This window comes from Sphaerodactylus townsendi, linkage group LG10, assembly GCF_021028975.2.
Source record: "Sphaerodactylus townsendi isolate TG3544 linkage group LG10, MPM_Stown_v2.3, whole genome shotgun sequence".
Taxonomy (NCBI): Eukaryota; Metazoa; Chordata; class Lepidosauria; order Squamata; family Sphaerodactylidae; genus Sphaerodactylus; species Sphaerodactylus townsendi.
Window position 1 is genome coordinate 51,186,673 of NC_059434.1, and position 27,178 is coordinate 51,213,850.

At 39.6% G+C, this 27,178-nt stretch overlaps 1 protein-coding gene across 2 annotated transcripts; it reads right to left on the minus strand.

Moving 5' to 3' along the window:
• NAA15 (N-alpha-acetyltransferase 15, NatA auxiliary subunit) lies at positions 1–25,889 on the minus strand. 2 transcript variants are annotated; one of them, XM_048508958.1, is made up of 19 exons: positions 25,722–25,889; positions 24,724–24,828; positions 24,063–24,220; positions 21,895–22,029; positions 21,298–21,451; positions 18,185–18,304; positions 15,870–15,965; positions 14,925–15,031; positions 13,824–13,896; positions 12,873–13,042; positions 12,135–12,287; positions 11,707–11,835; positions 9,163–9,376; positions 8,410–8,603; positions 6,913–7,021; positions 5,206–5,304; positions 3,725–3,868; positions 1,701–1,798; positions 1–1,401 (listed from the first exon to the last, which is right to left on the minus strand). In XM_048508958.1, the coding sequence occupies exons 1-19, from the start codon at positions 25,873–25,875 to the stop codon at positions 1,201–1,203; spliced, it is 2,613 nt and encodes an 870-aa protein (XP_048364915.1). In that variant the 5' UTR covers positions 25,876–25,889; the 3' UTR covers positions 1–1,200. The 2 variants fall into 2 exon arrangements, with proteins under 2 accessions (XP_048364915.1, XP_048364916.1); XM_048508959.1 differs by lacking the exons at positions 1–1,401; positions 1,701–1,798; positions 3,725–3,868; positions 5,206–5,304; positions 6,913–7,021 and adding an exon at positions 7,103–7,474 and having other exon boundaries at positions 8,365–8,603.
• Between the last annotated feature and the right edge of the window lie 1,289 nt (positions 25,890–27,178).

Here is a 27,178-nt window from a genome sequence, read left to right on the forward strand (position 1 = left end):
TCTCTTTCAAAACATTTTATTGCATTATATTTGGTACCTTATGTTTAACAAAGGAAATTACATCTGTAACTGCAGGAATAAGAAGCTGGTCTGTTATTGAAAAAAAATCTTGGGCCCGGTAAAAGTTACAAAGTCATGGGCTTGCCTGAAACAACTGAGCAAGAAATATATTCTTAGAAATGTAGGGCTTCAAGTATTACAAACCTGTGACACTGTGGAAAAGTTCCAGAGGTATCTAAACTGCAGCACTTTTTTTCTGCATAACGTGAACAAGGCCTGCTGAGGTTTTAAGCAATTAGTCTCTCGATCCGTCAGAAATTGGTAGTCAGGAGTTCTGTTCTTTGAAATTTCAAGCCATAGTTATGTTCATTTATATTTTCACTGTACGTGAAATATACATGCTGTCTTTCTAATGAGTTGGTGCCACATCACAGTGCATAATTTCATTTGGTTCTTGCATGACAGTTTTAACAAACAACTTGTCTCCTAAACAGGCTGTTGATTTCTTTTCAAATTGTTAATTAAAACAAAGAATGTTCTAACCAGTTCCTTCATTTAAAAAACTGTGGTGCAAGAACACCAAACTGATCACGTGCAGTGAATTTCGGAGACACAACAAGCTTATTGAACACCTTATGTTTCATTATTTTGCTCCATGTTTTATGTCCCAGTCTCTACAACAACACTGTATGCGTGTTGCAGGTTTGTCTGCAAATAGTGATTCACATCGCATACTTCCAAAGGGTAGAATCATCTTGGTATCAAAATCAGTCAGATGCTAAAGCCCCAACAACTCTTTTGTGCTCAGTGAAAGGATCCAGTGCTAAAACAGCAGTTCTGCTGTCCGAGATAAGTCATCTCAACAAGACAAATTTAAAGTAATATTTCTGCCACACACCTGCTCCTGTGGGTGTTAAGCCTTCAGATTCCATATAAATTAGTTTAAAAACGGGGCACGTAGATAAGGGATGCTTTTCAATTTTAGCAGTGCTTAGTTTTTTTCTTTAACTGAGCCACCTATATCCAGTAATACGTTACTTTATATTATATACTTCGTCAGCAGGATAAAAAAAGTAAAACTTTGAAGGCAACCATTTTTACTTCTCCATTCTCTGTATACGGTAGAACAATTCAGCAGGTGCGTGACAAAAATATTATACACCAGATACGGTCCAAAATTATTCCACTCTTTTAAAAAGTTCATATTTCATTGGCCAGTTCTTCGGTTTCTGCAGATATATCTCCATTAACTGTGATCTTCATATCCTCTTCATATCCAGGGGGCATAAAAGCCAAAGCATAAGGGAAAAGCTTATGACTATTTGCTCTGTAAGCTTCAGCTGCTTCTTTACAGTCTCCAAGGCTACCATCATTCAATGCTTCCAATACTTCCATACAAGTCTAAAAAGGGGGGGGGGGGGAAGAGTGTTAAATGTTTCAGGGCCTCATCTATATCAATAATAGAAAATCATCATAACATTTTCTAAGTTTTATAACTGTACATGTCTATTATAATGTTATTCTTTGAAAATATAATTGTAATATACATACACGTTTGCAAGATGGGCTCTCTAGAAAACGGAATGATGTTAACAGTTTCGCTAACTGCAGAGAGGTTTTTATACTGAGATGTGACCACTATTTTAACTGGGAAAAATCATTCATGGAACAAACAGAATAAATACTTTTACAACACTTACTTCAAGATTTCTGTTCATAAGGGATTCATCAAGGCAGGTTGCCAACTCCACAGCTCTTTTCTGGCTAGCAGGATCCAAATAGTACACCATTTTGGCAGCTACAAGAAGGCAAGAAAAACAGCTCCGTTCAGTTTATTATGTAACTGAAACAATAGCAAGCACTTGAATTTATTTCTGAATTTGTTTTAGCAATTTTGGCTCTGCTTCTCTGTATAAAACACCCAAGATTATTGTTCTATAAAAACATGTGTGGTTCTGCTGCATTTTCTACTGGGGAAAAAAAAGCTTTCTTAGAAAAAACAATATCTCACCATGTGGTGATGCTACACCAAAGTGCCTAGGAACAAGGTCTGGCACAAGAACAAGTAACTCACTTGTCTCCCCTCAGCTATATTTCATTTGGAGTATTACCAAGCTTTTTATATGACATATGGGAATCTGACGGGGTTACAGCTTTAGACAGGTGACTGAAATAATGTAGAATAATTTACTTATTTAGAAAATAACAAATGTTAATGCACTGGGATCAATACAATTTGCCAAATCACTGTATCAGATGAAGCCTAATATTATTGCTAAGAACATTGTCCACACCATGCAACCAAAAGTGGATGAGCCTAATTCCATTTTTACATGGCAGACTGCCTTTCAGAAACTTTACTAACATACAGCCACTCATGAGCTTTCAACTATGTTTTAATATGAGCTGTATCCAGCCACTGACAGAAAGTCCTGACAGAAAGTCTTGGATTTCCCCATATTTCCCTCTTAAATCCCTGAAGTTGCAGAATCTCTGTGTAAAAAGTCAAACAAGTCATGGCAACTGTGGCAAAAAGGAAGAAAAAAATGTTCATCCTCCCTCTTCTGCAAGCAGAGGGAAATGAATGGAAAATGGGACAATTGTGTTATTCCCTTCTCACTATGGTTTCATGACCCATGTGGCCTTTTGTCTACATAGGTTTCATCTAAGAGAAAGGAGAACATAGGGAACAACTCCACACATTGTGCTGGAGGTCAGTTGGACACAATCAAATACAATAAAAATAAAGGGATAAGCGCAATTCTACCACCGAAATTCCATACAGTTTCATATGTAAGTTTGGTAGCCACTTGCAACAAATGCTGCTGTCAGCACTCTGTGTGTTTCACAGTAATTAAGATATTTCAATAACTTTATCTAAGCCAATTATCTTTAGGATACTTTTGTTCAGCAAGTGAGGTAAATCCAATGCTTCCAAGAATGGTGTTTGTCTGTAGGAACGAGTAACATTTCCACTACCTTCACCCAACAGCATCTTGAAATCTGGTGCCAATTCTCCAAAACATTGTGCCATGTAGCACAAAGGAAATCAGCTACCCTCTTCTACTCTTGCACTGGGGGAAAGGAGATTTTGCTAACTGCCTTTTCTTGTTAGGCCCGTCCCTTCATGCCACTCTGTTCTGGGAATGGCCAAACTCTCAGCTGCACTTCTCTGATGAGAAGGAATTCTGTTAAAATGCTCCTTTTGAAGAAGCTCTGTACCTATTTGACAGCTGTGAAACTGACCTCTGCATGCCTCTTTTAAGTCCTTGGTGTGGGTACTTTATTAGCTGTCCCCCTTTCCATTAGCACAAATTTTATTTTGGATTCAACCATATTTTACAACTTTGAAACTGATTTGGTCCTTCTGCTAGGGATGACAACAGTCATGCCATATCACCTCTAACATATAAACAATCAGTAGTTGCATATGATTAATCAAATGCTTGAATGCATGGAGAAATCAAAAGTTTAATGTTCAGAGACCTTTTTTGGGGAAAAGATGACGCAAACGTCTGGTCCCTCACAAGAAGTCTGAAGTGGTACCATCCAAGCTATGCATGAGGCTAGTCATGTGGCTTGGATCTAACATTCCTCTTGCATGCTTTGAAAGTAGTACAGGCCAATGTGTTTAAATTAATAAAAAGTATATGTAGGACCAAAGCTATGTTATTAGAGAACATCAACAAAAATCTTTTGAGGAAATATGGAACAAATTACATACCAGATAACCTGTGTGCTAGTGAATCATAGTTCTGTTTAAGGAAAGTTTCGTTGAAGTTCTTTGGATTAGTTGCTCCAAAAAGCCGATTCATTTCTTGATTCAACACTGTTCTGACTGTTTCTGGTAGATCTTTGCTTTCAGAAACTACAGCATATAAAACAGTTAGTCAACTACTTCAGGCTATTTTTGGTTTTAATACACTAGCCAAATATAATTACATCAAAGCCACTCACTGTCTGGCCTATGCATTTGTTAAAATTTGTTTTGTACATCTATGGTTAATGATAACAGATATTGATGCATTTTCTCTGGTTATGTTGCAATTTCATTTTCCTAAAAAACATTATTGTCCCCTATAAAAGCAAAATATGCCAGATCATCCAGGTGATTTTAGTTAAGGATACAATCTACTACTGAACACAAGAGCCCTTGACAACAGAGGAAAACCTTTAGACAGGGTTGAAGTTGGCAAGTACCTGATATAGCTAGGATTGTGCATATGTATATATTCCTTTGCTTGGAAATTTGTACAGAACTCGGTTATCAGGAAACACAGTTCCACAAAAATCTCTAAGTATGCACCTTCTGCTTTATTTCAAGAATCCAGACAAGTTGGTAGCCACAGCCTATCTACGATTTCAAAGGTACCTCCTTGATTCCAGCTTAAACATCTTATCCTTTCCAACTTGCTCATTCCTCTATCTAATTGAAATAGTCTAATTCTCCAAAATCTTAAATAATGTATAATTAAGAAAAGTACCCCCCCACCCCTGCTGTCACATTTACAGAAGTCAGATAGCATTGTATATATCGCACTGATAAAATATTAAAAACTTCTACAGAGTATATGAAGGCTGAAATGTGCAAAGGAGGAAGAAGAGAGTATAAAGAAAACAAGGAGTTTTGGCTACATGAAACTAAGAAGCTGCCTTTGACTGAATCAAACCACTGGTCCACAAAGATCAGTACTGTCTACTCAGACTTGCAGCAGTTCTTCAGGGTCCCAAGGTCTCAAACAGAGAAGACGGGGACTGAATCCATGATCTCCTGTGTGCCAAGCAGACACTCGTTCCCTGAGCTCCTCCATGCCAAATACAGAGTTTGGATATATCCTACTGCCCAATAAACTACATTGTTAATAAATAAGATTAATAAGTTTGCTTGCAGCACACAGAGCTCATACCAATGTGCAAGGATTTCCACCCTTGGAGCATTATTGTCTACCTCCCCACTACTACAGCAAACCAAAATCCCCACCCTTATCCTTTTCTTGGTGGAGAGGGGAACATGGGCAGAAATCCTTGCACTTGCAGAAATATTGAGATTTGATCCAAGTCCAGCTTAGGTAAATCTTACAACTGCTTTTTAAGAAAAAGATGTGTGACATACTGAGTTAAATGATCAGAGTTATCAACTACCACAGATTACTACATATAACAGCTTCTGCAAGTGTCTTGGTCAGGTCACAGTTGGATTCATACCACTGCTGAAGAGGTGAATCATACACTCATGAAGCCAGGGATGGCTGGGATCAATAGCAAATGCTCTCTTCACAGACTGCAGCATAAGAAGAAATTTTTCTGTTGGAAACAAAATAATTTGGTCCTGGATTACAAAATATACATAATCTTTTGGGCACTTCAGCAGAGAACCCAACTATACTTTACTATCTATATATATAAAAAGCAAACAGTGACTTTGTTAGTCACTCCCTAACGCCGAAACGGCTGGACGGATCGCCCCCAAATTTTCACATGACGTTCCTCCCTGTTGCGGGCAGGTAATCGGACCTTCAAATCACCAAAAGTCCATACCTGATCCAGGTAAAACGTCTTTTTCCTGGCACACCAGGCCATAAAGCTGTTTGTGCTTAACTGTCACCCTTAGAATGTTCGTGCAGCCTGTCTGTCTGTGGCCTGAGGGCTTAGAATGTTCGCGCAAATGGGCACAGATGAGCAGTGAAAACAGTTACCTAACACTGTTAGGTAATACGACTGGAAGTGAAACACATACACACTTTGCCATGTGAGACACCAGGTGGGGTTTCTTCCCCTCACACACAGGTAACTTTCACTCTCTGTGCCTCACTCACTGCTACCACATAACACACATACTTTCATACACATCCAGCTCATCCTCACACACCTCACTCTGCCCTCCCTCACATCCAACCACCACTTACCCTCTTCCTCACCCATATTCACCACAGCTCTCTTTTACTAAAAGCAAGTCGGAGTTTGCCTTTTTCTTCTAAGAAAATCCGCAAGGTGGGGGCGAACCAACACTACTGGCTCAGCTTCTTTTGCACATGGCCCTTTATGAACCCAGAGAGCTGGCCTCAATCTGAGCGCCTCACCACCCTACCTCTGCTGCCTGACTGGGATAGCCTCCTTGCCCCAGTTCTGTGCGTGTCAACCAGCCTCATGGACAGCGGGATTCGCACTCTGGACAGTTCCGTTGTGGAATGGAAAGGGTTACATTATACTAAAAAAACCAAGACACCACCATATAACAATGTGAATTGAAAAGGGAAAGAGGGATTCCATTTGACCACCCCAAAAGGCTATGCTGTGGATCATTGGACCTGCATGGACATCTGTGTGGATTGCAGTCTGTGATGAGAAGGACAATTGCCACAGCAACGTGTGGCTGGGCCCCGCTAGTTACAATTAAAATAAGGTTTAATGGTATCAATGGAACAAACAAATGGGTGACCCATGAAAAATCACAGGGGCTCCATTAATAAATGTGAGAGACTAGGTATTTTGGTTTCTGCTTTCAAATGAATTTTAAATAGTGCAATTCAGACTGAACCAACATTTCTTCTAAGAATAGAGGCACTGCTGTTTTGTTTTAAATGATTACGTTAAGGTCAGAAGTGGTCTCAAATCTGTGAGATGTGCACAAAATAAATACAGCCAATAATGACCATTTGAATTTGCTTTCAAAAATTGTACCTTCTATGCAAACCACTCTGTAATTTTAATACAACAAAAAGGCTGCTAATGAAGAGTTCAATAATGAAATAGCAAAACCTCTTTAATGTCATATATGAAGATGGTATTGGTATATGAGAACGCTGAGTCTCCCTGACTAACTGGAGCATACAAAAGAGTTTGCAATTTTCACATGGATACATATACAAGATTACTGATGTTGTTCCATATTATGTTTTTTCCCCTACCTACCTTTCCTGAAGTAAATTTCAAAGGCAAAAAGATGAGTTTCTATTTTGTTCTTCACCAAATTCTTCAATGGAGTTAAAAACTTAATGGCTTCTTCCAAAGGTGCTTCAACCTGAAAATGCAAAAAGTGCCAAAAGAGGACGGACACTTCAGACAGAATCATTGTTTAAGCTGAAAATTCTCAATAAAGAGAACCATAACTCCTCATTTTTCCACATCTGGGGTTCCCAAGGAAGGTAGCAGATTAAGCCCTGACCCCCAACTGTGCCTCCAAATGTGATATTTCCCCTTTCTGTTCTTTATGTCAATGGCTTCTATTCCTTCCTCTGGGAAGTAAAGGGCTGCCTTTGGGCATGAGTTGGGAATAAAGCCTACCCTCCAACCCCTGACACTTGGTAGCCAGGTCATCAATTTATTCCATGTTTCTTTATGCACCAGTCTCTGCAGGGAACACGTAGTTATTTCACAGAGTACACCAGTCATGACTATATTCATGTATGAGAAATGATTCAATGCTTTACAAAGTGAGGTTCTCTTCAATGAATTCTGTAGAACTGCATGTTCATAAGAACATAAGAACTAGCCTGCTGGATCAGACCAGAGTCCATCTAGTCCAGCTCTCTGCTACTCGCAGTGGCCCACCAGGTGCCTTTGGGAGCTCACATGCAGGATGTGAAAGCAATGGCCTTCTGCGGCTGTTGCTCCCGATCACCTGGTCTGTTAAGGCATTTGCAATCTCAGATCAAAGAGGATCAAGATTGGTAGCCATAAATCGACTTCTCTTCCATAACTCTGTCCAAGCCCCTTTTAAAGCTATCCAGGTTAGTGGCCATCACCACCTCCTGTGGCAGCATATTCCAAACACCAATCACACGTTGCGTGAAGAAGTGTTTCCTTTGATTAGTCCTAATTCTTCCCCCCAGCATTTTCAATGGATGCCCCCTGGTTCTAGTATTGTGAGAGAGAAACATTTCTCTCTGTCAACATTTTCTACCCCATGCATAATTTTATAGACTTCAATCATATCCCCCCTTAGCCGCCTCCTCTCCAAACTAAAGAGTCCCAAACGCTGCAGCCTCTCCTCATAGGGAAGGTGCTCCAGTCCCTCAATCATCCTTGTTGCCCTTCTCTACACTTTTTCTATCTCCTCAATATCCTTTTTGAGATGCGGCAACCAGAACTGAACACAGTACTCCAAGTGCGGTCGCACCACTGCTTTATATAAGGGCATGACAATCTTTGCAGTTTTATTATCAATTCCTTTCCTAATGATCCCCAGCATAGAGTTTGCCTTTTTCACAGCTGCCATGCATTGAGTTGACATTCCCATGGAACTATCAACTAAGACGCCCAAATCCCTTTCCTGGTCTGTGACTGATAGCACTGACCCCTGTAGCGTGTATGTGAAGTTTGGATTTTTTGCCCCTATGTGCATCACTATGTGCATCACTTTCAAATGAATATTCTACGAAAACAAATTAAAGTCCACAGTTTGAATACCTTTGCTAGTTTCTCAGGAATAAGCTCTTCCTTCGGTCCTCCGATTTCTTCATCATCATCATCTTTCTTCTTTTTCTGGTTTCTTTGCTGCTTCTCTTTTTCTGCATTCTTTTTTTCTTCCTCTAGTTGAGCCTTTTTCTGAGCTCTCCGCTGCTTATTGCGTAGCTTCTTTAATTCCTTATCAGACATATTTGCTTCACAGAAACCACATTTGAAATAGATTAGGCACAGAAGACCCAGTTCTTATCAATATAGTGCGCCTGATTTCTGGCAGCTCAAATTATTCAACTGTTTCCACTTTCTAGCCCTAACTTACAGGCTCTGAATTATGAAACAAAACTGTCATGCTGGAGAAGTAACAGAAAGCCACCCAACATTCCCTCAGCCAGAAACATGCTCCTACATTCACAAAGGTCAAAGGAACCTTCAATAAACTGTCAGTAATTTAGACACGTTTAGATCAATTGCATGACAGCAGATCCCTGTGAATTTTTGGCCTGAATATTTTAGATGCAGAATAGTCCGTTTATTTTAATATAACTGTGATGTCTTACCTGAATATTGAGTTCTTCCATTTTAATTTTAATACACCATGCACTTTTAATTGAAAGACAACACTACACACTGATTTTGCATTTCATAGAAGTCATAACTAATTTAAAAGCAACAGAGTAAATGTCATTTTACACAGCATAAACACAAAGTTACAAGCCAACTATATTCTATGTAGTGAGTACGAGAAACATCTTATACCTGTATCAGCCTCATGCTCTTTATTCTCATCTGTCAGGGGGTTATCATGGAGCTTCAAATATATTTCTATGGCAATTCTTGCTGCCTTAAAATAAAATGGATGCTGCCGAAGTACATCTTCTAGTTTCAATAGATCCACGTAAGATCGAAGTGTGATCTTCCTCATACAATATGTGTGGAAGTCAAACTGGTCATCTGTGATTTCTACAAAATGCTAACACAATACCAAGTCATTTAGTAAGTGTCAACAATCACAAAGATCTTAAACATGATTCCAGAAATTCTAAAATTCAGGGGTTCTGCATTATGCAGTTAAAGGCTGGTAAGCCAGTCAACATACATCAATAAGCAGTAAACTTGAGACCTGAGGAGGGGCCACAGTTAGGTGCTACAGCAAATGGTAGACAGATAGAAAGTAAAAGTTTAATTTTTAGTTCTCCAATGGCAGGGCTCAGAAAGACGCCTGCTGAACATCCTGAATCACCCAAATCTGGATTAGTAGTACAAAGGAACATGAACAAGATCCCATCAGTTGGATTTGTACGCTTAACACCCAGATTTAAAAAATTCATGAAAAATGACTAGACCGGAATAATTTATCAAATTTCATGAGCATTTTCTGGGTGTGGGGCATGATTAGAAAGCTAGAACACAATGCAAAATTTAGTAATTCCAGAAGGTAACAAAAAAGTCCATCACACCTTAAAGACGAAGTTATTATGGAATATACTTTCATGGGTCTCTTTGTCAATGCATGAAGGCTTAAGACTATTCTTTGTGGTAAACAAAGTTTAAGGATGTGTAGCATACCGAAAGTCTGATTTTTCTACTTAGTGTACCTCAGTTTTACAAGTTCTTCGAAGATAGCATATTTAAAATTGCATTCTACTTAAAAGAACGTTATTGGAAACAAAAGTTTCAGATTTCACTTGTGTGTGTGGCAAGCAGCATTATAAAAAATACAAACTCAACCAACAGTACATATTTAATACAGTCTTCAAAATGCATCATAAAACGTCGCTTTTAGGTAGAGCTTTGTATGCTATGGATACAACAGCCTTACACAGGAATATGCTCATCAGCGGTTTAATCTACACATAACATTAATTCATAGATACTCTATTGTGTATTATTTCCTTTTATCTTCTCAATTTTTGTTAGCCACCGTTTGTTTCCCTTGACACTTGAAATGACAAATCATGGTTAGTACTAGGGGACAAAACTCTATGAATACTTAAATAAAACCACTATTCAAAACTGCCATTTCATGTTAGTTTTCAGACTTTGCAAAGTCCTAACCAGACTCTCTGTGGGTTTTCCAGGCTATGTGGCCCTTGTCTGGTAGTTTTACCCCATCTATGGGTGGCATCTTAGTGCCACAAAAAGAAATACATCTCACCATGACACACCTCTGAAAATGCCAGCCACAGATGCAGGCGAATTACCAGACCAAGACCACATAGCCTGGAAAATCCACAACAGCCAGTTGATTCCAGCTGGGATAGCCTTTGACAATACGTCCTAACCATAGTTTGACAATTCAGACCCCAACAAGAGATAAGTATAAACCAGGGTCAAGAGCTGCCAATCTTGAGAAGTTATTCTAGAGGAGTTTGATTTGCCTAGGATAGATAAAATTGTATTGTTTACCCAGTCAAGCCAAGAGCCTGGAAATTGATTCAAAACAGTTTGGCACTGTTTTCTCCAAGTTGCATCTAAACTGAAACACTTCCTCTCCTTCCTGTCCAAGTCACACTGATCATACTTCTGTAACCTCCAGAATTCTTCAACCAGCTCTACTGGGAAGTGCCTTTGAAAGTAACTGGGAAATTTCTACAAGTATAAGATGCAGCCGCTCACTTGTTAATTGGGGCAGGGCACTATGTGCAAATAATACCTTTTACAATAGCTGCACCACCTTCCTGTTTGTTGTGGGTACAACACAGGGTGCTGGTTTTAACCCTTCAAGCCCACTATGACCTTGGATTCTTATTTGAAAGTCTGCCTCTCTCCCAATTCACACTTACATGCTAGGTGAGGGTAGCTCAGCAACTTTTGTAGAGGCCTCCTCTTACCAAGAGGTTTATGTGATCACCATAACAGTTACTTTCTGTAGCAGCTCCCATCCTCTGTAGCAGCTCCTGTCCTTTGGAACAGTCTATCAGAAAAGGTGTACAGGATGTATTCTCTGGCAAGATTCAGTAAGCAACACACTCATGTGCTGATTGCTCTACAGCTGAGGTGGCTGGTTTTTAAACTCTCACTGCGGGAGCATTACTGGGTCTATGAGTTGATTGGATAGAGTTGGAAGTGAATTTTTCAATACTGTTGGAAAGTGTTTTTTAGGTTGCTATTTTATTGTGATGCAGCATTACTATACTGAATAGTCGTGAGGTCTGTTTGGAAAACAACAATGTGTTTTGAAAGAAAACATGTGAAAACATTAAAAAGGAATTAATATAAACTTCAAAAAATCCAAATAGGAAAACCTAGATTTGTGAAGGCAATCCAGAAATATTAAATTTAAATGTATTTGGTACATACTCTCTCGATTTCGTGGCATTTTTTAAGTGCTTCACCAAATTTATTCATTGTTTTATAAGCTTGAGCGCATTCTGTCTGGAACCACATACACTGCATTTCATTCAAGTTTTCTACAGCTGATGTTCCTTCCTAAAAAGGAAATTTTAGAAATATTTCAAAGCAAAGTCATTACAAAAGTTCAGTTTATTTTAAAAAATAAACTCTGAATAACCGATATTTTGCTTTTTGTTTCTGAGATGTTCTAGAAAACATTTCTCAGTTCTTAGAAAGAGAAATATGGAAATACCAAGTGAGCTGAGGGTACTTGTCAGAAAAGCAGGCCAAAAACACAAAAATCACAAAATGGAATCAGAATGCAACAGATTAAGAAGGTTAAATTAAGCAAGATTACATCTTTTAAGTTATAAAACAAAGTAACCTGTACAAACCCTTGTAAACTTTGAGCACATTTCTTCTGCCTCTTTAATCAAGTTGGCTTTCAACATGTATTTTGCACATTTGGAGTTGATAAACCTGTCTGCTGTGTCCAGAGCTTGAGCCTCATCCATCCATCTTGCTGCTTCTTTTATGTTTCCAGCATGCTTCAAAAAAACCCAAAAGCAAACGGAATAAATTCAGCAATTGATCTGTGTCAGATTCTATTCCCTGGTGGAAGTTATAATCAGTATTAACAAAGGTTTAAATGACAGTATTTAAGACTGATCCTCAAACTACAAGGCCCCCAAAAAACCCTAACATTAAACATGCAAGTCACATTTTATTAGTTATTGTTGAAGTAATTTTATTTAAATCCATACCAACAGATTTCTTAGGAAATGGACGCAAAACAAGGAGACTGGAAATAGATGCCAAAAGAACAGAGAAGCCTGATAGCAATACATAATCACTGAAGTACCTCTCTGATAGTTCTGTAACCACATATCCTTCAGATTTCTTGTATTTGACAAGCACTGTTGATGTTTGCACCAGTGCAAGATGGGAAGTTTGTCTATTTAAAATATAAAGGATCTCTGGAGAGCAAAGTCTCACCATCACAAGATACCATCTTTGATGGTGTAACAAGCCTGTGGGTTGACGGAACAAATGCCCACAGCCCTGACTGTCAGGGTTCTTCTGCTGGTTCTTCAAAAACAAGAACAGAGAATGTACAGGTGCAATGAAGTTACCTTGTAGATTTTAGCCTTCACAAGGAACAGCTCTATCAAGGTGGGTGTGCTTTCTATTGCAGCATTAATATATTCCAGAGCTATAGATGGTTGCCCTATTTTGTCATAATGTTGTGCCAAGTAGTACTGGACCCAGAGCAACGTAGTTGGAGGTTCTTCTTTACCATCATCTATTGGGAAGAAAAGTACCATTTTCTATTAGGTAACCAAAAGGAAATACAGTGAAAAGAAAATATTTGCTGTTTCTCACCAACCAACTATATCTGGACCTCTCCAACACATAGGCAAGTTTTAGAATTACCAACATAGAATACTTTTTTTGGAGTGTGGAGTAGGGAGAGAAGACAGAAAAGGCTGGCAGGCAAAGCTAGATATAGGAGATTCAGAGCTGACAATTCAGCTTATCAGTTTCATGAATATGCTCATTCCTTTTAAGACTAGCACATTTAAGATAATATGAATTACAGCTTCTGAAGCACATCTTAATGTTAGTGATTGGCGAGCACATTCCAGGCCCCGACGACAACTACAACATATAGGAACAAGGACAGGTCAAGTTTCCAGGTACATTTGGTTGCATTAAAGCAGCATACTGGGGAAGGGAAGTGTCATGCACATGTGTGTGCAAAAATGATGCAGCTCTTCATCAAAGCCTCTGCCATGAAAACACAGGACAAACTAAACTGATGCCCCAGATTCAGCCACCACTTTTCCTTCACCAGAGTGAGTGAAGACAGGTGTTGACCACTCCGTCAGTTCTGAGAGTGACGTCTACTAGATTAGTTTCTCACAAACTGAAAGTGACCCCCAAAAAGCGTACATAGAAAATGAGTACAGATGTTGCTAGGACTGAATGCCAAGGGAAAAACTGGGGCAATCTAGAAATTGGAAAGCAGACAAAATGGGATTAAAAGGGAGGCTATCCGATATCTGTGACAATATTACACTTACCATTTGGATTAAATAATCTGCAGTTTTTAAGGGAAGTTTCATAACCTACTACCAGTTCTTCTATGATTGACACCTATATTTGTAAAACATAAATGTGTGACAAATATTGTAGTCAACATGGATGACAGAATCGCTACAAAATTCCAAATCCTTATGGGGTAGCAGAAAAACAAGAGTTGCTATGACTGTGAACTTGCCTGCAGCCATCTTCACACTACTCTTTACTCTCTGGGTCATAAGCTAAATTTACAGGAGGGAAACATTATTTCATCCTTATGAGGGGTTAGGCTGCACCCAAATTTCAAAGGCCATGTTCACTACTCCCTCCATATGCGTATCACGACTTTGGATTGATAATAGGAGGGTGAGCTTTGGATCTGTGGGAAGACATCACAGAATCTCCAGAAGCTAATTTCTTACTACAGACAATATTTCCCAATTGAATGTTACCAACAAATTAACAAGAGATACTTTGTAGATACTTAGGAAATTTAACATTAAATTTTTGCTATCAGGATACAGAATTGTAAAACAAATCAACTATTAGACAGATTGTCTCAGTCTGCATGCTAAATTTTCAGAACAGATGTCTTCTGAAATGCAAGGGGAAGTTTATTTATTCTTTCTAAGTTATACAGTACTGCAAACATATGACTTTGTGGAACTCAACATTTTCAAACAATTCCTTCATGAAAAAAGCTCACAGTTCAGCTTTACAATCAATATTCTAATTCCCTAGAATAAACATTTCACACCACTGCTAACTCAACACAGGTGTCCTTCTAGTCCAGATTATACCTTCAGTAGCATCCAGAATGTGCATGGATCCATGTGAGGAAACTATAAACTATGCCGGCAGCCCCAGAGACACTTCAGCCCCAGAAAACGTCCTACAAAGAAGTTTGCACTCATCTTTGTCCTTAAATGTTTACAGTAAGCCTCATCCCATGAAAATTAATATTTAAAAGGAGGATTAATGATAACTTCTTTATCTCTTAAATTTTACTGTACATATGTACTAAGCCAGTAGGATTATGCATGCTAGAAATGTGCTTGTGTGTAAGGGAGAGACTAAGGGAAACACACAATGTACATGATTACCTTTTCTTTATCTTTGTATAACGATCTCAAAGTATTGAAGACAGGTGGGCAGCCTTTGCTGAAATTCATCCTTAGAAATTTGTCCAAACATTCCTTAAATTTCTCACCTTGGGAAGAAAAATATCTGTTCATATTCTTGCATAACTTCAGAATTTTGGGTTGGATTTGGACTCTTCCTCCCTTCCCGAAGCAGCTTGCTGTCATCTGAAAATTCTCTAAGGATTGGGATAGCCTTGCTAGCAAATTCAGTCACAGGAAATAATATCTTTCTCCCTCTTGCCACCCCCAAATTGTATCACAAGGAGGATAATGAGGTGATTTTTTTAACCAAACTTCCAACAAGAAATCTGTCTTAGATATATAGGTTAGAGAAGATCTCTGCTCTCTCCCCTCTCCAAACCAGGAATGCTCTCCTCATCTGTGATCTGGGAATTTGTTTTAATAGCTTTTCAACAAGATTGCTGAGGTGGGAGGACAACTCACCCTTGCTTAATTGCAATACAGGAACAATATTACTGGACACTGACTTTTTTCCATTCTAGAACACAACTTAAAAAATAAATTAAATTCAGTCTCCTATGCCCAACATAAGATGGCCCAACCTGGAAATAGAACAAATTTCTCTTTGCTGGTACCCTTCTTGAAGGGGTGGGGCGCGCGGTCAACAGTGATCCCAAATCTCTGCAACAATTAAGCTCTGAATTTCTACACTGCCTTCCCTGAACAGCTGCCACTTTAACAACTCTAACAAAAGGTAGTCATGGCATCAGTAGTGATTGGCAAGCCCTGTCTGTATACAAAGGAACAAGCATTCTCTTATGTCTACAGCTGATGCCCAGAAAGAAAAATTCTGATGCCACTTCCAAGTTCTTAATTAAAAGGACATGACACATGATATTCTCTAAAGTTAAAGCTATTCTATTAAGTTGCTAAAATATATCTTACCAGATAAGAAGTTTAATGGCAATCTTCTTGGAACCAGTCCCCTTGGGTACTTAGTCCAGGCTTCTTCATAGATCTTGAATCGTTCTAACATGTTACCTTAGAGAAAAAAACACAAGAATGCTTCCACACACATGCAAAATGTTTTTTTCTATGAATATATGTATTAAAAATGGGATAAAAAACTGCTTGCAAAGAGCCATAAGTGATTTTGAAAGCTAGAGGTGCAAGAACCAGATCATTACGGCCCATAAAGTGATGTCACAGCACAACATTTACCAGGCTGACTACGTTTTCAGAGTGGTTTGCCATTGACCTCTAGCATTTAGGTAGATGATAAATCTTATAATAAACGCCATACATTACAACAACAAAACGCTAAGTAAAGAGCATTTCAAGTTAACCAAACAAGCAATCCAGAAAGGCTTGATCATGTCTGGTACTTTACATCTGCCCACACCAGCAAAAGAACAAAACTAAAATACCTCCCTTCCCTCTCCTCCTTTTCCTCATCTGTAACTATATCCCCTTCATTTGCGTCATCCCACCTGCCTCCCACTTTTCCAGCCAGCCCTCTCCTCATCCCCTCCTACCTGCATTTGTGTTCTGTTCTCTGACTGAATGGCTTCCAGTGGATTTTATTATTATTTTTATTTTGCAATACATTGATGTATCGATATATTAATAACATGAAAAATGTGCCAAATATTTGTGAACTGCAACTGTAAGACCTCTGTTTGTTTGGGGATCCATGCTGGCTTCTGTAAGTCCTGGAGATGCCTGCACCAGCTTGGAGGGGAGGGAATCCCACCAATCCCAGCTTGAAAATTTTTGTTCAACTAGTGACCATCATTTTTTGTTCAACTAGTGACTACATAAATACTACATGAATATCTATTTTGCGAAATTTACTTTGGGAGTTTTTGCCATCTCCGGCAAGGTCTGCGGAGCACCACCGGTCGTCCTAGTGAAATGGCTCAAATCTTACCAGATTTCCCTATGCTTGTTTATGATCAATGCAGTTTTTCAGCAGAAAAAGCCCAGAGGTGTTTTCGCTGTCTTCTTCATCCATACCTTAGAATTCATTGCCACCCCTCCCCCTCCCTCTTCCTTCGCTAGGGTGGGTGGGTCATGTCCAGATGCCGGGCCCCCTCCCCCTCCCTTACATGCCACCCCTCCCTCTCTCCCCTCCCTCTCTCCTCTTCCCTTGCATGCCACCCCTCCCCCTCCTTCTCCCTCCCTCTTTCTTCGCTAGGGTGGGTGGGTCATGTCCAGATGCCGGGGCCCCTCCCCCTTCCTTGCATGCCACCCCTCCCTCTCTCCCCTCCCTCACTCCTCTTCCCTTGCATGCCACCCCTCCCCCTCCCTCCCTCTCCCTTCGCTAGGGTGGGTGGGTCATGTCCAGATGCCGGGACCCCTCCCCCTCCCTTGCATGCCACCCCTCACTCTCTCCCCTCCCTCGCTCCTCTTCCCTTGCATGGCATCCCTTCGACTCCCTCCACTCCCCCTCCCTCCACTCGGGTGGGTGAGCCATGTCCAGATGCCGGGGCCCCTCCCCCTCCCTCCCCTCCCTTGCATGCCACCCCTGAGTTAGCTGAGGGGCAAGTTGGGTGTAATGGCAGGCTTTCCAGCTGTTGATTTTTATGCCAAAATTATTAGTTAGCTGCGTATCAATGTATCGATATATCAACGTTACGTTCCTTTGAAATAGGTTTAATATGTTTAATACAAAGGAAACGTTACATTCCTTTGAAATATGTTTAATACGTTAAAGCAGGCTTTAGGTAAAGAGCACTTGATGTCATATGAGGGGGAAGAAAGGGAGCATGTACCGCCAGATACTGATCTGCCCAGGCACAATACGACTTCCCCAGGCAAATTTTGTAGATGTGAAAACACCTACAGGCAACACATTATGGTGACAGCACAAACACAGGGCAGGAATATGCAATTTGTAAGGAAATGTGTTACTCTGGCCCCAAGCCACAAAAAAGCTGACAGTGGCAATGCACAATACATGCTACCTGCCCTGCATGAAAGGGAGGTGAATTTACTGCTGAGAAAGTGCAGAATAAGATGTAGGTGCATAATTGGCCAAGATCAGTATTGTCTACCTAGACTGGCAGTGGCTGTCCAGCATCTCAGGCAGAGATCTTTCACATTGCCTATTAACTAATCCTTTTTTAGTTGGAAATGCTGGAGGATTGAATCTGGGACCTTCTTAATGCCAAGCAGATGCTCTACCACAGAGTCACAGCCCCTCCCCCTTCAGTATTAACTATTCCACAGGTTCACACATCTTCACCCAAGCTGATTACCTGGTTTAAGTGCCTTTTCTAAGCCTTTGTAATAAGCCCAGTTTTCAGGATTTCTTTCTTGCAATCCTCTATAAATCTCAGTTGCTTCTTCCAGCCTGCAGAGTTGTAACAGAAGTTCTCCTGTTAAAAATGCAGAATTATAAATGAATTGTGAGAAGAGGCTTAATATCTATTATGTGAAACAAATTGTTTTAGACAAAATGCTCTCTTGTATGTAACTCCCCCAAACCAACTATTTGCCTTCCCACATTTAAGAGATTTACTTATTTCAAGCTACAGGGAAATAAGTTCTACCACAGCATCAAAATGCTATGATGTCAATGTCAACTATTCCCCATGCCCCAAAAGAACACTATAGTAACTAAAAAGTAAGTCTGATGTGCTATATCAAGCACAACAGTGCTACAAATCCTCTCACTCTTTTATATATAATTTATGATTTAGCAGCATACATCACCTCATGCACTTGGTTCAGAAAACTGTGTTTGAGACTGGCAATAATAATAACCCATTCTATTTTCTCCTTTGTACTTTCTGGAATTCTGCTATGAATATATCTCATATCTTATGTTGCTGGCTAAGATGCGCACTGCTCTTTCATGCTGATCTTATGCATGAAAGAAGACTAGAATTATCAGACTCTTTAAAACACAAAAACTTGACCTGAAGATTAATCTAACAAGAAATAAATCCAAACAAGACCTAATTTTCAGGCACACCTAACACATAGGTAACCTTACAAATTGAGTATGAATTTATTAAAGCATAAGTAAATAAGCTTAATGCAGCCAGTGTGAAAACTGTTCATAGCTTAGAACTTCAGTACCTCGTAACACAGCACTTACATGTTATATCTGGATCAAATGAATTAGCCTCCATAAACACAGCTGAATGTAGCCAATCCCAGTCACCTAATAATTTCCGGATTAATGCAGGTTGTCTAATATACTGAATTAAAACAAAAACAACCCCCACCATATTTTGCATGAATATAACCTGATCTACTTTTGTACAAAGGAAATACTGAGTGTCCTTATGTTTCCAAATTCAAATTTTCCGCCATAAACAAGATTTGAAACACATTTTGAAAAGAACTACGTTTATAAAAACCCACAATGTATTTAAGGAGCGTTCAAAACATACCGCTCCTTTTCAAGCTATTAATCTAAAAACTAGACTACAGCAAGATATTATCTTTATTAGCTTTAAATCCACTCATTTTATCTATGTCTCTTCATATATGGACATGAAATTTAAATACAAAGCAACCAGACATTTAACCTTCTCTGGCCATCAGTTAAGAATTATTAGGAGCAGCAGTGGCGTAGTGGTTAAGACCAGGTGTACTCTAATCTGGAGGAACTGGATTTGATTTCCCGCTCTGCCACTTGAGCTGTGGAGGCTTATCTGGGGAATTCAGATTAGCCTGTACACTCCCACACACGCCAGCTGGGTGACCTTGGGCTAGTCACAGTTCTTCTGAGCTCTCTCAGTTCCACCTACCTCACAGGGTGTTTGTTTGGGGGGGGGGGGAGAAGGGAAAGGAGATTTTCAGCCCCTTGAGTCTCCTTACAGAAGAGAAATAAGGGATATAAATCCAACTCTTCTTCTTCTCTTATAAAACAAAATACAGCAAATATAATGCTACAATGAAGCAAACTAAAGCGCTGCACCCAAGTATCACTTATCGTATATGCTGAACTTCAGTCCACATTCTCAAATTACTATAACTTGACAAGCAAACATGTCAAGTTGGTGATCAAGTATCTCAGGTTACGTGACTATTAGCAGAGGCATCCAGTTCAGAATCAGTGTGATTGATTTTATTCACAAAGTGCTTAGACTGCTGGGACACACTTGCTACTGAAGGTTCTACAAAGTTATCAACTGATATGCCATATATCTTATTATTCAGTTGCACTGCCTTGGCAATGAGGGTGCTATTAGTCAAGTATTTTTAGACAGGATGGTAAAGTGCTCTGGATGGCAAAGTGTTTCCTCTAAAGAAACAAGTTCAAGGGCCAGGGATGCTTTTAGATCAGGCTGTCCGTTTGGATGAACAAGTGGTATCCATGACTCGAAGCACCTTCATTAGTTATGACTGATATTATTAGCTGTCTCCTTTTTTTCTTATTCTTTTGAACCAGCTACAATTATCTGTGTTCTCTATGAGTTGTTTTCAATCAGCTTTTCCACTGGTGAAAAAGAATGGAAGGGACACTTTTGACCATTAAGGAGGCTATATAAAGCTCTTTTGGTTGAAGTTGATGGAAAGCTGTGAATGGTGAGGGAAGTCTGCCTGGGCAAGATTGATGTAAAAGTAGAAGATGAGCAGGGCAACTGGGCAGATCGTGGAGGTGGCAGGCGGCTCGATCATGGCTCCTAAACATTTCCTTCATCTTTATTTTGGGCAGATGTTGTGCACCCTTCTGACTGGGATCAGGACACTTGGCTGGAAGACATTCAGGATCGCCTCCTTTCACTGGTACACTTGTAGAAGTGTTGGTGGGAGCTGGGCAGATGTCCACTGTTTTGTTAGTTTGGGGCATTGGGCTGTATCCAAACTGGAGGAGGGTGAACCTGACTCACATGGTTTGGAGACCTCCATTAAGAAGTCTTGATGGTGGAGCTGTCCATGTTATGCCCAGCTCAGGGGATGGCACCTGGCTCCAACTCTCAGGTGGCAAGGGAGACACATAGTGGCAGAAGACACCTTGGTGTGACCCGTGTACTTACATTCCTGTGGTGCTCTTTGGCTGGCAGGTTGGGGTGAAGGGTTAGGGTTACTGGCTGACAGACTGGTCACCAAATTATGGATCCTGCCATATGCTGCACCAGTGCCCCTACAGTTGTACTTAATAAAGGCTTAAATAAAGGACCATTAAGGGAGAAGACCTCCAAACAATGGCTGCCTTATGATTGCAATGGAAGAACCACCTCTGCTATGAACAATATATTTAAAACCTATACCTGTACAAAGTTCTTAGGTATATCAATATATATGCATACCAGGTATTTAAATCAGTATGAAGCACACATTTTGAGTCACGGAAATATTTAGACCCAGAATACTGAGACACAGAAATATTTAGCTATCTGCAGGAATCAGTTACCTTTTGTTTCTTCAACAGCTAATTTGTCACAGATTTGCTTTTCATAGGTGCTAAGATGATCCAAAGCTTCTTTATAAAGTCCTGCTTCTCGGAGGACCTGATTCTGGTACAAGAGGAGTTCACTGTATTCATAGTCTACTTTATCAGGAGATGTCTGCATACATAAGAAAACAGTGAAGTAGTCATAAAGTTAATTTCAATAATGAAACTTTTAAAAACCCCAAATTTAGATCCAATCCAGCAAAGATAAACTACACATTTGAAAGAAGCATTAACACAATGATTTCCAGATGTGCTCCAATGCCAGTATGGAAAAAAACAGTTACATCTAGTTCCTAGGATGAGAAATGCAGTCTATTACGCAATTAATATGGCGCATGCACTTGCCAAACAAAAAACAGCAGCTACTACTCTTGCATGTAGAAGGAGACACTTAATCCGTGCACTATTCTATCTTTCCCCTGAACAGGAAATGGGAAAAATAAAAATAAATGACTCAAAATAAATGGATCTATAGGAAGGTTTTTATATACCATCTCTACATAAGGATATATTATTTACTCCCCACTTGCTGTTCTGATAATTGATTCATAATACCTGTTGAGTCTTCCGAAACTCTTCCAAAATCTTTGCTGCCATTTCATAATCTTCCAACAGATGATAAGCAATAGCATAGCCAATCCATGATGCTCGTTGTGCAGGTCGGAGCTGAAGCAACTGATATCTAGTTTCCTACAGGGCAGTAAAAAACAGCAGTTTTTACAATTGAGTCCAGGGGTCCCCAGCCTTTTCCAGTCTGTAGGCATCTTTGGAATTCTGGCACAGTGTGGTGGGATCAATCATAAAAGGGAAACTTTGGGAGGTGGAGCTAACCACAGACACAAAAAAATCCCAAGCGCAAGGGGCAAGAGATATAAATTTTAAAGATATACCAGAAGGAGTCAGAAAATAAAACTAGCACTGTAGTAGCACTGTCACTAAAATGTTATTTTAATCTCTACAGAAGATCATCTCCGATGGATAATCAGAAGCCTTGTAAAGCAAAAGCCCCAACTGGTTATACCCTCTTTCTCAAAACACTTGGTGGACACTGGGAAAAAGTGTTGGTGGGCATCATGGCATCCCTGGGCACCACACTGTGAAGCCCTGATCTAATCTATCTGTGTGCTCATTATTGAAATTTAAAGTCAACTTTGAAATATATCACAGGGAGCTATTGTTTTTTTTAATTAAAACATGAACTTTCTGAACAACACTTTGGGCAATTACAGTGTCCTTATTTAAAAGGACCATCTTTCTTTAAACAAAGGCAAATTCATTACTAGAGCTAGCATGTTTCCAGAAATAAATTCTCATATAATTAGCCACTCAATCTAGCTAAGCCCCATTAAAAGTAATGGGGTGTTAAAACTAACTTACCCTACTTGGTTCTACAGGACTTGGTCACAACTCACTTGATCTGAGTTAGGACCCAAGAAGCATAAGGAGATATGAGCAGAATAAGACTACCAATGTAAGTGGTCTCCATATTTCATATACACAGAAGACAGTTGCCTCTGCAGGTGATGAAACAACATGCAAAACATTTGTAATGACAACTGTTTATTAACAGGATCTAAAAATAGTGCATATCAGTGAAGTTAGTAAGTATTAACATCCCTAGGTTGTTAAAAGGAAAGTGGTTAGAGAAAGAAAGATTTCTCCAGACTTATGAACGAGTTATTTTAACAAGTCAACTCAAATTCAACCATCACTAAGGCCCTTTCAGCACAGCTAGCTTGCGGGGGTGCAGCGTCATAGTTTATGTCACTGCACCCCCGTGGTACCATTCGCATGAACAATCCCACTGGGCGCGCCTCCTGCGGCGCAGCCTTCACACAGGCTGCGCCACTCCCAAACGCTGTTTACCTCCCGTCTCCTTCCATCGCGTTGTGGAGGCTAGGGGACACGCCCCCCCTGGCCAGAGTGGCAACCCTGGAGTCGGAGGCCAGGAGGCGTGTCTCCTGGCCTCCACAACGCGACAGAAGGAGACCAGAGGTAAGAAGTGTTTGGGAGGGCAGGGGAAGAAATGTTCCATTCGCATGGCACCGAATGGAAGCCGGCGTTTGCAAAAAAACCTCGCTCCCCGAACAAGGTTTAAAAACACTGTTTTGGCGGGAACCGAGCGCCACTGCAGTGATTTGGCAGTGGTGCCTGTGTGAAGGGCCCAGCCAAAACAGTGTTTTACTGGCCTGACAGTGTCGCTTTTGGCCCGTGCGGAAAGGGCCCAAGTTTGGATGCATGACCAAAAGAAACAAAAACAAAAACTAGACATTCCTTTGCACTGCAGTCTCGTTTCATGGCCTAGAAATATTTTAAAATCTGGAGATATTCCACCAGAACATCTGAACACACTTTAAATATTCACCATAGCACTGTGAAACAACACTACAGTGAAGCAGTACTTTACCCAAGGTCCTCAAGGCAATATAGGAGTTGCTACTTAAGGGACTAGATCCAAAGAGCTATGAATAGCACTGAATTTATGGAAGAGATTTTTTTCTTCTTCCCACTGCAATCCTATGAAAAGTCATTCCTGAGTGTCAGGGAAATAGGTGGACACCGAGGTGGGAATCTGAGGAAATTGCTTCCCTCTGTTGCATGCATGGAAAGGGAGTTTGGCTGTAATCCAACAAAGGTAACAGAGATGGTAAAAAGTCCTACTTTAAAGTTATGGGAACAAATTACTGTTCTTGCAAAGCAAGGTTTCAAGCTTCTCTGCTCACCCGGTAGCCTTCTAGATCCCTCATCTGAATCTGTAGCAAAGAGAGGTCTCTCAAGATCTGGAGATTGTCCTTATCCCATTTCAGTGCATTTCGATAACATTTGATGGCTTCATCATATTTTTTGTCTGACCTCTGGAGTAGACCATACACATGCCAACCTGGAAACTTCAGTTAAGGGAATTGTAGTTTTGCAGCATTTGAAAGTAAGAGAAATACACCACACAAGTATTCTACAATAAATATTAAATATTTTCCAGAACTATAAGAGAATTTGCAGACAATGCACATATGAACTAGTGTAACAGTTCACATCTGTAACAGTTAAATATGCACAACTCTTATTAACATGAATTACTTTTAAAACATGGATATTCAAGACAGCATACGAGCACAGTTAAGTGTACAGCCCAAATATTACTAGGACTCTGCCTCCGGTTGAACACTGGCACATGATCCATACAGATGACACCTTCAAATAGAAAACAGAGGGTTCACACTGATTTTAAAATAAATTCTGATTGCAGGATAGGCTGTTTAAAGGTATACCGTATTAGTGTTTAACAAAATCTTCACAGTAAGCAAAAAGGAATCACTTGCATACTTAAAGATAGCTATAAGCCAATTTTTCCATTGCAAATGAAATGTATAACTTAAAGGATACAGACATGACTCTTCAAATCATTCCGTAGGCCCCTACGCACCAATTCGTACGCCTCCTCTTTTTTACCCAAGCAATTTAATGTTAGTCCTTTCATAGCCAGGGTTTCTATAAATAAAAACATAATATTCTGTCAAGCCATAATCATAATATCAAAAAACAAACACAAAACAGGTAAATTAGCAGTACACATTTATGTATACAAAATAAACTAACGTTTTCTGTCTAAAACTAAAACTTTCAAGCCACATCTCTATTAAGTCAAAAAGTTGGCCAAACTTTACAGAAGTGGACAACTCAAAAGCCTGCCCGCTGTTATTTTCGTTTGTCTTAAGCAATATTATATGCTTTTTGTTCAAGTAAATTGTTTTCTGGGTTTTTCTGGTCGCGATTCAGAGAAAGCCTGCTGCCTGAAGTATGTTAATTACCTAATTGTGTACAGTGGACTACCTAACCATTATTTCCCCATAACAACTATTCTCAATATTTTCAACAAATTCTACAACAAATTCCTTTTTCTGCAGTGATAAGATAGCAGACTGAAACCTAAAAGTAGCAAGAAAACAAGGGCCTAAACACTGTAACTGAAGCAGTCATATATGTAGGATCTCAAGGCAAAACTGGCCAATCTGTGAGGCCAATTTGGTCACTGCCGAACAACTTTAGAGTGGTTATTTCACACAGAACAGCCAAGAGACGAAGGCTGATTGATCCTTCCTTTACCTATCAATCCTTTCTGCAAATTATCATTGTCCTGAACAGATTTCAAAATCAGAAATAATTATGGCATGACCTTTTTATTTTGGGTGCATGTTGACAGTTGTTATGGGGTGAAGTTTTAATGTTTCAGTGTATTTCTTAATTTTCAACTTGTTGTTTATAGTTAGATAGTGTTATCAACATATTGCTATGCAGTCTGAATGAACCTTTACCTTTGGGGCAGGCTGCAAATATCAACTATTGGATGTAGTTGTTTCACATCGATACATTGGCAAACTCACCTCCATGTTCTGCAAACTTTGGATTGGAAAGAATTTGCTTGCAAAATTTCAAACCATTCCTGTACTGTTTATGTTCATAACATCTCTGTAAGAAAAATAATAAAAACTGTATCAGTACTTCATGAATGCAACATTTCTCCTTGCTGAAATTCATTTTGTTAGTTTTGGCTCAGCTCTCTAATCTGTCAAGGTAATTCTGAATTCTGACTCTATCCTCTGGGGGTATTAGCTGTCCCTCCTAATTTGGTGTCATCTGCAAATCTGAGTAGCATGCCCTCTATTCCATTATCAAAGTCATTGATAAAAATATTGAATAGCACAGGGCCCAGGACAGAACCTTGTGTCACTCCACTAGTCACATCTCTCCAGGATGAAGAAGAGCCATTGGTGAGCACCCCTAGATTTGCTCAGTCAACCAATTACGAATCCCCATAACAGCAGCATTATTTAACCCACATTTTACTAACTTGTGAAAGCTCTTATGGAAATCAAGGTATGCTACATCCATAGCATACTACTTCTATGGGTAATGTATTTCTCATGGAAAGGACAAAATGTCATATTTCTTGGGACTTACCCTGTTTCCCCTAATATAAGACATCCCCGAAAAATAAGACATAGTAGAGGTTTTGCTGAAGTGCGAAATATAAGGCATCCCCCGAAAGTAAGACATAGCAAAGTTTTTGTTTGGAAGCATGCCCGAAAAACAGAACACAGGAAAAATAAGACATCCCCTGAAAATAAGACATAGCACATCTTTGGGAGCAAAAATTAATATAAGACACTGTCTTATATTCGGGGAAACACGGTATCAACAGTAAAACATATTTCCTGTATATTTAAATCGACATGGAATAATGTGTGTAATATAATCATCATGTTCAATCACTGCGGTATAGGCTTAACAGAACAGATGGGAATAAATACATTGATGCAGCAAGGGCTATGGATCTCTGAACAGTAGCTCTCATCATAAACATAGTTATTATAAACTGATAGGCCTCGTTTGGCAAAGAAATTAGGCACTTTTATATTTACAACTACCAGTTTTGGCAGGTAGTTTAAAGATGACCAGAGTATCACTAATTAGATTACTTGGGCTGGAAGAAGTTGTTAAAAATGTATTTGAGTATTTCCACCTAACTACTAAAGATACTGGACTGCGCCTGATTTTTTCTTCATGCAAAGTATGTGTTCATCCACTGAGCTATGGCACTTCTTCTAGCAGATTTTGTTGTGAAAATAAAACCTACCACCCACATGGGAGTGGCAAATATACTTGAGAACCAGAATAATTAAACTCTTAAAGAAACCATCTCTTAAAGAAGTCCTCTTTGCATTCTACTGATTCATCCAACTGCCACCCAGAATCAAATATTTCATTTTGGGGTAAGGTAATTGAGTGTGTGGCAGTGGACCAGCTCTAGGCTTTCCTGGAGGACACTTCACGTGTGGGC